At 51.1% G+C, this 13,531-nt stretch overlaps 1 protein-coding gene across 3 annotated transcripts in view; it reads left to right on the plus strand.

Annotated features, from left to right (window-relative positions):
• Positions 1–13,531, plus strand: part of LOC139235104 (VIP36-like protein) — a 56,745-nt gene that overhangs the window by 40,207 nt on the left and 3,007 nt on the right. For all 3 annotated transcript variants that reach the window (XM_070866270.1, XM_070866267.1, XM_070866268.1), the window contains 3 exons: positions 54–215; positions 3,050–3,164; positions 9,755–9,868. In XM_070866270.1, coding sequence (XP_070722371.1) covers positions 54–215; positions 3,050–3,164; positions 9,755–9,868 — 391 coding nt within the window. The remainder of the gene's footprint in view (positions 1–53; positions 216–3,049; positions 3,165–9,754; positions 9,869–13,531) is intronic.

Here is a 13,531-nt window from a genome sequence, read left to right on the forward strand (position 1 = left end):
TCGAAGGACGTTGCTGAGCACACGGTGTTCACGTACTGATTTTTCCCTTGTAGCGAGTCTTCCCGTACATCTCGGCGATGGTGAACAACGGGAGCCTGTCGTACGATCACTCGCGAGATGGGCGGCCCACGGCCATCGGAGGGTGCACCGCCCTGGTGCGGAATCTCAACCACGACACCTTCGTCGTGATCCGCTACCTGAAGAGAAGGCTCACGGTGAGTGTGGGCCAGAAACGTTCACCCGTGGCACAACTTTTGGGATCCGGCCAAGCGTTTGCGTGCTTGACTCAACAGCCTCGTCTTTGGGATATAGGAAGATTGGGTCAGCTTTTGCTCACGTTCTTCCCCAGCAACCCACGTCCAACTCTTTCGCCCTCCGCTCCTGTCGGGGTGCAGATTCTGCTGGTGCCAGCTGCCTTCACATTCCTCACACAAGAATTAGGAGCAGGAGTGGGACCATGCGGCCCCTCGAACTTGCTCCGCCATTTGATGAGATCATGGCTGATCTTCCACCTCCCACCCGATCCCCATATCCCTTGATTCTCTTAATATCCCCAAATTCCCTTAATATCCAAAAAGGTCACCCAAGTGAGCGTTCTTCATGTGGGAACCTGGACATTAGCGTCTCGGCTAGGCCCCCATTCTGTCCTCCCCCAGCGTACCCAGATACAGGTACAACGTCCGGAATCCTCGGGACTGAGTCCGTTCCGGTTTTTGGGTTTTTCCGGATTTCAGACAAAGGAAGTCAATAGTCTGAAATCCGGAATCCTCAACTGAATCCATGCCAGGTTTTGAGCGGCGAGGTCTGGATTTCGTGTTTTGCTTCCAAAATATCTGGTTTTCGGACAATAATTACGGATTCTGGACGACTCCCATCAGCTATGCGCAAAATGTCCGGATTCCGGGCAGTTCCGATTTTCGGATTCGGAGCGTTGCACCTGTACAGATTTTTCAAAAGGAGTTGCGTAGAGTGATCACGTAGAGAGTCCTTGCTGGTTTCTCCCCCACCCCCCTCCACACACACACACGCACGCACGCACGCACACACACACACACACACACACACACCAAGGGCTGCTGTCTAATTCTAGCTTACCCCAGTGTCCCCCAAGCTGGAACCTGGTCGGTCTGGCCAAGCACGAGCCCAAGTGACACATTGACCCAATATAACGTTGGGGAGTGGGCAGTCTGTCTTCATTGGTCTGTGTGCCGGCTGTGGCCCAGTGGGTCGCACTGTCAACTCGCAGTCACAAGGTCGTGGGTTCAAGTTGTACTCCAGGGGCTTGAGCACATAATCCAGGCTGATGCTCCCATTGCAGTGCTGAGGTGCTGTCTTTTGGATGCGACGTTAAACCGAGGCCCCCGACTGCCCTCTTGGGTGGATGTAAAAAAGACCCTCATGGCAATTTTTCCAAAAAAAACCCACGGTGGGGGGGGGGGCGTTCTCTCCGGTGTCCCGGCCAATATTTTGATGCATTTAAGGGGACGCTGGATAAACACACGATGGAGAAAGGAATCGGAGGATATGCTGATGGGGTGAGATGAAGCAGGGTGGGAGGAGGCTGGTGTGGAACATGGACAGCGGCACGAACTGGTAATGTGGGGTGGAAATTCGGCCGCGCCTCATTTGGGGCGGTAATCCAGGCGGAGCGGTAGTTTTAGCGCCTTGAAAAAGTTTGCGCCTCCCGCCCAGAAATTCGTCCGAATCGGTCGAAAAGCTGACGGGCGCTAAACCAGCCGTTGCCCACCAGAGATGGGGGGAGGAGCGATAATGAAAGTTTGGTCGGTACATTTTGCGAGGCCCATTGCGCATGCGCGGAATTCCGAATCAGATCCTGGGAAAAGCCAAGTCTTAAAGACGCGGCGTGGTAATGCACCCATTAAAGTTTTCAACCTCACTTGTTTCCCCCCCCCCCCCACCGTTCTGTCTGTCTGCCGCTGCAAACTGGGGGGGGGGCTCACGCACCGTGCTGTGTGTAAACGTTGCACTGACTGCGACCTCCCAGGGAAGTGTTTCCTCATCCCTTTAAGTAGCCGCCGGTTAACGCCTCTGCCAGCCTGCACCCGCTGTTTCTCCCGACGTTGTTATTGGCGGGCGCTCAGTGAGGCGGCCGCACCGAATTTACCGACCGGGGCGCGAGCGTGGGCGTTGCACCAGGACTGATGCCATGATCGGAGCGATCGGCAACGGCCCGGCACTACTGGTTTGTGCCCCCGATGAGCGGCTCGTGAATTTTCGGCCGGTAACCTCTTACGCTCCCATTAACGCCCACCCCCCTCCCCTCCCCTCCCCCGGCCGCTAACTGAGGCGTTAACACAACCAGAAATCCAGCCCCTAATGCAAGCAACGCAAATCACATTGAAAACAATCAGTGCGTCACTTTTGAGCCCGGTCTCGCCTCTCGAGCCTGGCCAACACACACCTTTTTTTATTTAGAAAAAAAAATCCATGCAAAGGTGCATGGGACAGATCAAGTTTTATATTCTTTTAGATTTTGTAATAATCCCCCCCCCTCCCCCCCCCAGCTGAGCTCTAGCTGCAGCAGATCCTGTCCTCTCCCGCGCAGTGCTATCAAAACGCCGCTTGCGTGCTTTAACGTGTGAAGTGCTGGAGGTAAAGTTTCACGCTGGGGTTATCCTGTTGCTTGGTTTTGCTCCCGTCATTGAGCCGGGCCGGAGGTGTCGCTGTGGCCGCTTTCTGCCCTCCTGTCCCGCTGCTGTGATGCCCGGTATGACGCAGCATTCTCCGGCAACAAGGCGTTCCCAGTCACAGTCATCAGCAACCGAAATGCCCCAAGTTGCCCCTCGGGAGGGGCTGGGAAGGGAGTTTGAGGTGACTTGGTTGGATGTGGGAATGACTGGAGCTGTAATTATAACAAGTCGATGATCCTAACTTTGAATGTCCCTTGCACATTACCGTTGGGCCCCAGTTTTGGAGATGAACTGCCCTGTTGTTTAGAGGGTTTTGTCGGTCAGCTTCTTGATGACGTCCGGCGCAGAAGGGAACCTTTGAAGAGATTGTTGAGTTGATGACCATTGTCCCTTTGCAGGTAATGGTAGACATTGATGGCAAGAACGAATGGAAAGACTGCATTGATATTCCTGGTGTCAAGCTGCCGATGGGATATTACTTTGGTGCCTCTTCAGCCACCGGAGACTTAACGGGTATGTTTCATTTATCCCTTTCCTACACTTCATATTGTGCTGGGTCGCCAGGAACTGCTCGAGAAAGAAAGAACTTGCATTTATATAGCGCCTTTTATGACCTCGGGATGTCCCAAAGCACTTTACAGCCAATGAAGTACGTGTAGTCACTGTTGTAATGTAGGAAACGCGGCAGCCAATTTGTGCACAGCAAGCTCCCACGAACAGCGATGGTATAATCATAAAATAGAACAGCACAGAATGAGGCCATTCGGCCCATCGAGTCTGCGCCGGCTCTTTCGAAGAGCAATCCCGTTAGTTCCAGTCCCCCGCTCTTTCTCCACATCCCTGCAATTTTTTCTCCCTCAAGTATTTATCCAATTCACTTTTGAAGGCTACTATTGAACCTGTATCCACCGCCATATCAGGCAGTGCATTCCAAATCCTAACCACTCGTTACATAAACAGAAACATAGAAAATAGGTGCAGGAGTAGGCCATTCGGCCCTTCGAGCCTGCACCACCATTCAACAAGATCATGGCTGATCATTCCCTCAGTACTCCTTTCCTGCTTTCTCTCCATACCCCTTGATCCCTTTAGCCGTAAGGGCCATATCTAGCTTCCTCTTGAATATATCCAATGAACTGGCATCAAAAACTCTCTGCGGCAGGGAATTCCAGAGGTTAACAACTCTGAGTGAAGAAGTTTCTCCTCATCTCAGTCCTAAATGGCCTACCTCTTATCCTAAGACTATGACCCCTGGTTCTGGACTTCCCCAACATCGGGAACATTCTTCCCGCATCTAACCTGTCCAGTCCCGTCAGAATCTTAAACGTTTCTACGAGATCCCCTCTCATCCTTCTAAACTCCAATGTATAAAGGCCCAGTTGATCCAGTCTCTCCTCATGACAGTCCAGCCATCCCTGGAATCAGTCTGGTGAATCTTCGTTGCACTCCCTCAATAGCAAGAACGTCCCTCCTCAGATTTGGAGACCAAAACTGAACACAATATTCCAGGTGAGGCCTCACCAAGGCCCTGTACAACTGCAGTAAGACCTCCTTGCTCCTGTACTCAAATCCCCTAGCTATGAAGGCCAACATACCATTTGCCATCTTCACCGCCTGCTGTACCTGCATGCCAGCTTTCAGCGACTGCTGAATCATGACACCCAGGTCTCGTTGCACCTCCCCTTTTCCTAATCTGCCACCATTCAGATAATCTACCTTCGTGTTTTTTCCCCCAAAATGGATAACCTCACATTTATCCACATTATACTGCATCTGCCATGCATTTGCCCACTCACCTAACCTGTCCAAGTCACACTGTAGCCTCTTAGCATCCTCCTCACAGCTCACACCGCCATCCAGTTTAGTGTCTGCAAACTTGGAGATATTACACTCAATTCCTTCATCTAAATCATTAATGTAGATTGTAAGTAGCTGGGGTCCCAGCACTGAGCCCTGCGGCACTCCACTAGTCACTGCCTGCCATTCTGAAAAGGACCTGTTTATCCCGGCTCTCTGCTTCCTGTCTGCCAAGCAGTTCTCTATCCATGTTAGTACATTACCCCCAATACCGTGCGCTTTGATTTTGCACACCAATCTCTTGTGTGGGACCTTGTCAAAAGCCTTTTGAAAGTCCAAATACACCACATCCACTGGTTCTCCCTTGTCCACTCTGCCAGTTACATCCTCAACAAATTCCAAAAGGTTCGTCAAGCATGATTTCTCTTTCATAAATCCATGCTGACTTGGACCGATCCTGTCACTGCTTTCCAAATGCGCTGCTATTTCATCCTTAATGATTGAATCCAACATTTTCCCCACTACCGATGTCAGGCTAACCTGTCTATAATTCCTCGTTTTCTCTCTCCCTTTTTTAAAAAGTGGTATTACATTAGCTACCCTCCAGTCCATAGGAACTGATCCAGAGTCGATAGACTGTTGGAAAATGATCACCAATGCATCCACTATTTCTAGGGCCACTTCCTTAAGTACTCTGGGATGCAGACTATCAGGCCCCGGGGAGTTATCGGCCTTCAATCCCATCAATTACCCTAACACAATTTCCCGCCTAATAATGATATCCTTCAGTTCCTCCTTCTCACTAGACCCTCAGTCCCCTAGTACAATCGGAAGGTTATTTGTGTCTTCCTTCGTGAAGACAGAACCGAAGTATTTGTTCAATTGGTCTGCCATTTCTTTGTTCCCCGTTATAAATTCACCTGAATCCGATTGCAAGGGACCTATGTTTGTCTTGACTAACTTTTTTTTCCCCACATATTTATAGAAGCTTTTGCAGTCAGTTTTTATGTTCCCTGCAAGCTTCCTCTCGTACTCTTATTTCCCCCCTCTTAATTAAACCCTTAGTCTTCCTCTGTTGAATTCTAAATTTCTCCCAATCCTCAGGTTTGTTGCTTTTTCTAGCCAAATTAAATGCCTCTTCCTTGGCTTTAACACTCTCCTTAATTTCCCATGTTAGCCATGGTTGAGCCACCTTCCCTGTTTTATTTTTACTCCAGACAGGGATGTACAATTGCTGAAGTTCATCCATGTGATCTTTAAATATTTGCCATTGCTTATCCACCGTCAACCCTTTAAGTATCCTTTGCCAGTCTACTCTAGCCAATTCACGCCTCATACCATCGAAGTTACCTTTCCTTAAGTTCAGGATCCTAGTTTCCGAATTAACTGTGTCACTCCCCATCTTAATAAAGAATTTTACCATATTATGGTCACTCTTCCCCAAGAGGCCTTGCACAACAAGATTGCTAATTAGTCCCTTCTCATTACACATCACCCAGTCTAGGATGGCCAGCTCTCTAGTTGGGTCCTCGACATATTGGTCTAGAAAACCATCCCTAATACACTCCAGGAAATCCTCCTCCACCGCATTGCTACCAGTTTGATTAGCCCAATCAATATGTAGATTAAAGTCGCCCATGATAACTGCTGTACCTTTATTGCACGCATCCCTAATTTCTTGTTTGATGCTGTCCCCAACTACTACTGTTTGGTGGTCAGTACACAACTCCCACTAGCGTTTTCTGCCCTTTGGAATTCCGTAGCTCCACCCATACCGATTCCACATCATCCAGGCTAATGTCCTTCCTTACTATTGCATTAATTTCCTCTTTAACCTGCAACGCCACCCCACCTCCTTTTCCATTCTGTCTATCCTTCCTAAATGCGAGGTGAAAAAATGTCACCTGATTCTTCTGCTATAAATCTGTGCCCTCTGGTTGTCAGCCATTGGAAAGTTTCTCTCGATCTACTCTGTCCAGACCCCTCTCGATTTTAAACACCTCGATCAAATCTCCTCTCGACCTTCTCTGCTCCAAGTAGAACAACCCCAGCTTCTCCAGTCTATCCCCGTCACTGAAGTCCCTCATCCCTGGAACCAATCTCGTAAATCTCTCTCCGCACCCTCTCCAAGGCCTTCACATCCTTCCTAAAGTGCGGTGCCCAGAATTGGACACAATCCCCCGGCTGGGGCCAAACTAGTGTTTTATAGGTTTAGCGTAAATTCCTGGCTTTTGTACTGTGTGCCTCTATTTATAAAGCCCAGGATCCCTTTGTACTTTGTTAACCTGTCTTGTCACCTTCAACACTTTGTGCACAAACACCACAGGCCTCTAACATTGTGGGCTGCCCCGACCTGTGTGAGAACACCATCGCAGGTCGGGGTTATAAATAGAGCTGGAGCGCCCCCTGGAACATCGTGGGCGGAGGTGCGGCGAATGAGGGTACGGGGCCCAGAAGAGGCGAGGGCCCAGGGGCAGCACGGGCCCAGCCCACACTGTGCGATATGTGTGCACACTAGGTCCGTGCAGCAGAGCAGGTCTCCTGTCGTCCTGGTTAATCCTTGCCACTGGACCAAGACCTCGCTCTGTCAAGCCCGTGTGGTGGCTGGTGTGCAACGGTCACCCCACGTTAAAAAAAATCCACCCACAGGCATCTTCCACCCCCTCAACTGGAGTTCAGGCCTGGAACATCAGGTCCTTCATCGAAACATCTGTGAGCTCTCGTAGAAGCAAGTCATCCTCGCTCGAGGGACCGTCTATGGAGATCTTCTCATTTCCACTTATATAATTTTCACAGCAAGTTTGAACTATTTCCTACCGCTATAGTTCTTCTCTTTGCTTCCCATCCATGGCCCAAAGTTCATCGATAACTCGTCATCTTTTCCATCCTCTTCCACTCTCTCTCTCTCTCTCTCTGCAGTATTTTGGATGCCCTGGGGGTTTGTTGCTGTACCACTCATTTCAGTAAGTTGTTCATTGTTAATGGTGTTCAGGTGCTGGGTATCTAGTGGGGACTCTTGTGTTCATATACACTGGAGCAGGTCAGGAAATGGGGAATGCTTATCTTGGGGGGTGCACGGTCTGTAATGTGTGTCTCTGTAAATAAAGGAGTGTAAGCTCCGAACACTAGGTTCTAGTCTATCCTTCGGACCAGACATTCAACCAAGACATTCAATCTGCTCTCTCAGATGGATGTAAAAGATCCCACGGCACTATTTTGAAGAAGAGCAGGGGGAGTTATCCCCGGTGTCCTGGCCAAGATTTATCCCTCAACCAACATAACAAAAACAGATTATCGGGTCATTATCACAGTGCTGTTTGTGGGAGCTTGCTGTGTGCAAATTGGCTGCTGTGTTTCCCACATTACAACAGTGGCTACATTTCAAAGGTACTTCATTGGCTGTAAAGTGCTTTGTGCCGATTAGTGGTCGTGGAAGGCGCTATATAAATGTTCGTCCTTCCTCCCCCCATCCCCCTTCCTCCCACCCATCTTCCTCTCCTCTCCCCCCCCCTCCCCCTTCCTCCCACCCATCTTCCTCTCCTCTCCCCCCCCCCTCCCCCTTCCTCCCGGCCCTCCCGCCCCCCCCCTCTTCTTCCCTTCTTTCTTCCCTTCCCTCCCTTCTTCCCTCCCTTCCTCCCTCCCTCCCTTCCTTCCTCCCTCCCTCCCTCCCTCCCTCCCTTCCTTCCTTCCTTCCTCCCTCCCTCCCTCCCTTCCTCCCTCCCTCCCTCCCTCCCTCCCTCCCTTCCTTCCTCCCTCCCTCCCTCCCTCCCTCCCTTCCTCCCTCCCTCCCTCCCTTCCTTCCTTCCTCCCCTCCCTCCCTTCCTCCCCTCCCTTCCTTCCTCCCTCCCTTCCTCCCTCCCTCCCTTCCTTCTCCCTCCCTCCTTCCTACCTCCCCTCCCTTCCTTCCTACCTCCCTCCCTTCCTACCTCCCTCCCTTCCTTCCTTCCTACCTCCCTCCCTTCCTTCCTCCCTCCCTTCCTCCCTCCCTCCCTTCCTCCCTCCCTCCCTCCCTCCCTCCTCCCTCCCTTCCTTCCTTCCTCCCTCCCTCCCTCCTCCCTCCCTCCCTCCCTCCCTTCCTCCCTCCCTCCCTTCCTTCCCTCCCTTCCTTCCTCCCTTCCTCCCTCCCTTCCTTCCTCCCTCCCTTCCTCCCTCCCTCCCTCCCTTCCTTCTCCCTCCCTCCCTCCCTTCCTACCTCCCTCCCTTCCTTCCTTCCTACCTCCCTCCCTTCCTCCCTCCCTCCCTCCCTCCCTTCCTTCCTTCCTTCCTCCCTCCCTCCCTCCCTTTTCCCTCCCTCCCTTCCTTCTCCCTCCCTCCCTCCCTCCCTCCCTTCCTTCTCCCTCCCTCCCTCCCTTCCTTCCTTCTCCCTCCCTCCCTCCCTTCCTTCTCCCTCCCTCCCTCCCTTCCTTCTCCCTCCCTCCCTTCCTTCTCCCTCCCTCCCTTCCTTCTCCCTCCCTCCCTCCCTTCCTTCTCCCTCCCTCCCTTCCTTCCTTCTCCCTCCCTCCCTTCCTTCTCCCTCCCTCCCTTCCTTCTCCCTCCCTCCCTTCCTTCTCCCTCCCTCCCTTCCTTCTCCCTCCCTCCCTTCCTTCTCCCTCCCTCCCTTCCTTCTCCCTCCCTCCCTCCCTTCCTTCTCCCTCCCTCCCTTCCTTCTCCCTCCCTCCCTTCCTTCTCCCTCCCTCCCTTCCTTCTCCCTCCCTCCCTCCCTTCCTTCTCCCTCCCTCCCTTCCTTCTCCCTCCCTCCCTTCCTTCTCCCTCCCTCCCTTCCTTCTCCCTCCCTCCCTTCCTTCTCCCTCCCTCCCTTCCTTCTCCCTCCCTCCCTCCCTTCCTTCCTTCTCCCTCCCTCCCTCCCTTCCTTCTCCCTCCCTCCCTTCCTTCCTTCCTTCTCCCTCCCTCCCTTCCTTCCTTCCTTCTCCCTCCCTCCCTTCCTTCCTTCTCCCTCCCTTCCTTCCTTCTCCCTCCCTCCCTTCCTTCTCCCTCCCTCCCTTCCTTCTCCCTCCCTCCCTCCCTTCTCCCTTCCTCCCTCCCTCCCTCCCTCCCTCCCTTCCTTCCTCCCCCCCCCCCCCCCCCTATAAATAGCCTCTAGGCGAGGAAGAGGAGACAGAGGGGTCACGGTTTCCACTCCTGATTATTCCCGTTGGGAAGTGCACGCTACGTGTTGAGTTGCCCCCACAATCCCGAAGGTTTGGATCAAATTGCCGGGTCTGTCGCTCCCTCCTAGTGCGGTATCGGAACTCCCAAAGAGCTTTCCCCGTGATGATTGGCACTGATGGCTGATGTGGATCTGTGAATCTTGTTTTTTTTTCCTGTAGATAATCACGACATTATATCACTAAAAGTCTACCAGCTGACGGTGGAAAGAACGCCTGAGGAAGAGGATGAGGAAGTGCTGATTCCGAGCGTGGCCAACTTCGGCCTGCGAGCAGGTAAGGGAAAATCATCCCGACTTTCCGCAAGCCGAGAAAGGTGACGACGTGGAATTTCAACAATGCCGTAGGGAGAGAAAATCATAAGAACATAAATAGGAGCAGGAGTGGGCTATTTAGCCCCTCGAGCCTGCTCCGCCATTCTATAAGATTATGGCTGATCCGATCATGGACTCAGCTCCACTTCCCTGCCCGCTCCCCATAACCCTTGACTCCCTTATCGCTCAAAAATCTGTCTCTCTCCGCCTTAAATATATTCAATGACCCAGCCTCCACAGCTCTCTGGGGCAGAGAATTCCACAGATTTACAACCCTCTGAGAGAAGAAATTCCTCCTCATCTCAGTTCCAGATGGGCAACCCCCCCCCCCATTCTTAAACTATATGCCCCCTAGTTCTAGATTCCCCCACGAGGGGAAACATCCTCTCTGCATCTACCCTGCCGAACCCCCTCAGCATCTTGAATCGAATGACACAGCACAGCAGGAGGCCATTCGGCCCATCGTTCCTGTGTCGGCTCTTTGAAAGAGCTCTCCAATTAGTCCCACTCCCCCTGCCCTTTCCCCACAGCCCCGCACATTTTGCCCTTCCAGTATTTATCCAACCCTCTTTTGAAAGTTACTATTGAATCTGCTCCCACTGCCCTTTCAGGCAGCGCGTTCCAGATCACAGCACGCTGCGTAAAAATATTTCTCTTCATCTCCCCCTCTGGTCCTTTTGCCAGTTATCTTAAAAACAGAAAATGCTGGAAATCTCAGCGGGTCAGGCAGCATCTGTGGAGAGAGAAAACGTGTTAACTTTTTGGGTCTGTGACCCTTTGTCAGAACTGAAAAGTTCCAGATATAACGGATTCTAAAATGAGAACACATAGAAACATAGAAAATAGGTGCAGGAGTAGGCCATTCGGCCCTTCGAGCCTGCACCACCATTCAATATGATCATGGCTGATCATTCGCCTCAGTACCTCTTTCCTGCTTTCTCTCCATACCCCTTGATCCCTTTAGCCATAAGGGCCATATCTAACTCCCTTTTGAATATATCCAATGAACTGGCCTCAACAACTCTCTGCGGTAGGGAATTCCACAGGTTAACAACTCTCTGAGTGAAGAAGTTTCTCCTCATCTCAGTCCTAAATGGCTTACCCCTTATCCTTAGACTGTGACCCCTGGTTCTGGACTTCCCCAACATCGGGAACATTCTTCCTGCATCTAACCTGTCCCATCCCGTCAGAATTTTATATATTTCTATGAGATCCCCTCGCATCCTTCTAAACTCCAGTGAATACAGGCCCAGTTGATCCAGTCTCTCCTCATATGTCAGTCCTGCCATCCCGGGAATCAGTCTGGTGAACCTTTGCTGCACTCCCTCAATAGCAAGAACGTCCTTCCTCAGATTAGGAGACCAAAAATGAGAATCTGTTTAAAAACCAGAAAGCTGTTTCTTGTACAGGTTAAATGCAGAGACTGAAGAAGGAATTCTTAAAACTCTCTCCCCTCCGCTCCCCATCACAACCCGTGATTCACTTTAGCCTCTCACTGTGCAGTGCTGGACTGGGGCCAGCATGGTGTCCCTCTCTGGTCAGGCATGTTTGTGTACACAAAGCTCACTCAGCAGTGTACCAATGCCAGTTAAGGTCCAGCTGATCGGAAATATGAGTTCAAATCCCACCACGGCAGCTGGGGAATTTAAATTAATTTAATTAAATAAATCTGGAATTTAAAAAAAAAAGCTCGCGTTAGTAATGGCGACTGTATTGTCGTTAAAAACTCATCGGGTTCACTAATGTCTTTTTAAGGAAGATAAATTTGCAGTCCTTACCCAGTCTGACCTATGTGTTTCTCCAGAACCACAGCAATGTGGTTGACTCTTAACTGCCCTCTGAGATGGCCCAGCGAGACACTCAATTGTACCAAACATCTACCTTGTAGGTGTTTCCATGATAGGGGAGACTAGAACTAGGGGGCATAGTCTCAGAATAAGTGGCCGCCCATTTAAAACTGAGATGAGGAGGAATTTCTTCTCTGAGGGTTGTAAATCTGGAATTCGCTGCCTCAGAGAGCTGTGGAAGCCGGGACATTGAATAAATTTAAGACAGAGATAGACAGTTTCTTAACCGATAAGGGGTTATGGGGAGCGGGCGGGGAAGTGGAGCTGAGTCCATGATCAGATCAGCCATGATCGTATTAAATGGCGGAGCAGGCTCGAGGGGCCGTATGGCCTACTGCTGCTCCTATTTCTTATGTTCGTACCTTCACCACTCGGGCTGCAGCGGTGCAAGGCGGCGGCTCACCACTGCCTTCTCGATGGCAGTTAGAGATGGGCAATAAATGCCGGCCTTGAGGGTTATGAGGAGCGGGCGGGGAAGTGGAGTTGAGGCCAGGATGGTGGAGCAGGCTCGAGGGGCCGTATGGCCAACTCCTGCTCCTGTTTCTTATGTTCTTACCAGAGATGCCCACATCGCATGAACAAATATTTTTTAATAGCCACAACAACTTGCTTTTTATACAGAGCCCTTGAGGTAGTTAAACTTTCCAATGTGTGTCACAGGGCGTTATCAGACAATATGACACCGAGCCAGGTGAGCTAAAAGTTTGGTCAAGGGGGTAAGTTTTAAAGGGAGCGTCTTAAAGGATGAGAAGTTTCGGGAGCTGAAGTCACGCACACTGCAGTTGTGAGGATGCTTACAGGTTTGTTGAGTTGGGAGTGGCTTAGCCAGTCACGTGATGTTCACAAGACTCAATAAAACCCCAGCCAGTTGGGTTCGGGGGATCCACGATGGGGCAGGTGGTTGTGAGCCTGGTGGATGAACTGGTAATGTGTCGTGTGATTGTTAAACCCTTTGCTAATAAATCAACTAATTCTTAATAGCAATAATGGCTAAAGGGATCAAGGGGTATGGAGAGAAGGCAGGAATGGGATAGTGAAGTTGCATGATCAGCCATGATCATATTAAATGGTGGTGCAGGCTTGAAGGGCCGAATGGCCTGCTCCTGCACCTATTTTCTATGTTTCTATGTGTTGCTATGAATTCTTAAGCAAAGAGCCCCTGAAGCAAATACATTGCAGCTGCCAATAGTGGAGTGGTGTGAACCTTGTGGCATCAGTTATGTTTTAACTTATACCTGGCATGAAGCCCAAACTGCGAGACTAAATCCTCGAGGCGATCAGCTCTTGCCTGAAGTCAATCCCGACCCGAATAGCACTACAGTACTTGTGCAGGAGTTGCTGCCTCTCAACGGAAACTGTGTGGTGTGGCTTACCTGTAGAGCTTGGCTTCAAAGGACAAAACCTGCTCTTTATTGATGGTGTGTTGTGAAATAACATCGCTGCTTAGCTACGAGCGACAGTCATCCCGGGGCAAGTGAGACCGACAATTCTCCTTCATTTTAACGACAGTCGCTTCATTGCACCATGGCCACGGGTCGGGATGCTAACCCGGGGATACTGTACTCGGACTGACTGCAGAAGCGGTTTTCCTGTGATGGGGATGCTTGCCATTGCTGTGCCTTTGTCCATGTGGACCAGGCGCGTGTAACTGGAACGCACACAGCTGCACCATCAATCACTTTCCAACGGGATGGAACGGACCTGTTCAGCCAAATGTAAATACACCTGTGGTGCAGGAAGCGAGTTCATTCCCGGGCACGTGCAGAGGGGCCAAGACA

Source organism: Pristiophorus japonicus, chromosome 22, assembly GCF_044704955.1.
Source record: "Pristiophorus japonicus isolate sPriJap1 chromosome 22, sPriJap1.hap1, whole genome shotgun sequence".
NCBI classification, from domain to species: domain Eukaryota; kingdom Metazoa; phylum Chordata; class Chondrichthyes; family Pristiophoridae; genus Pristiophorus; species Pristiophorus japonicus.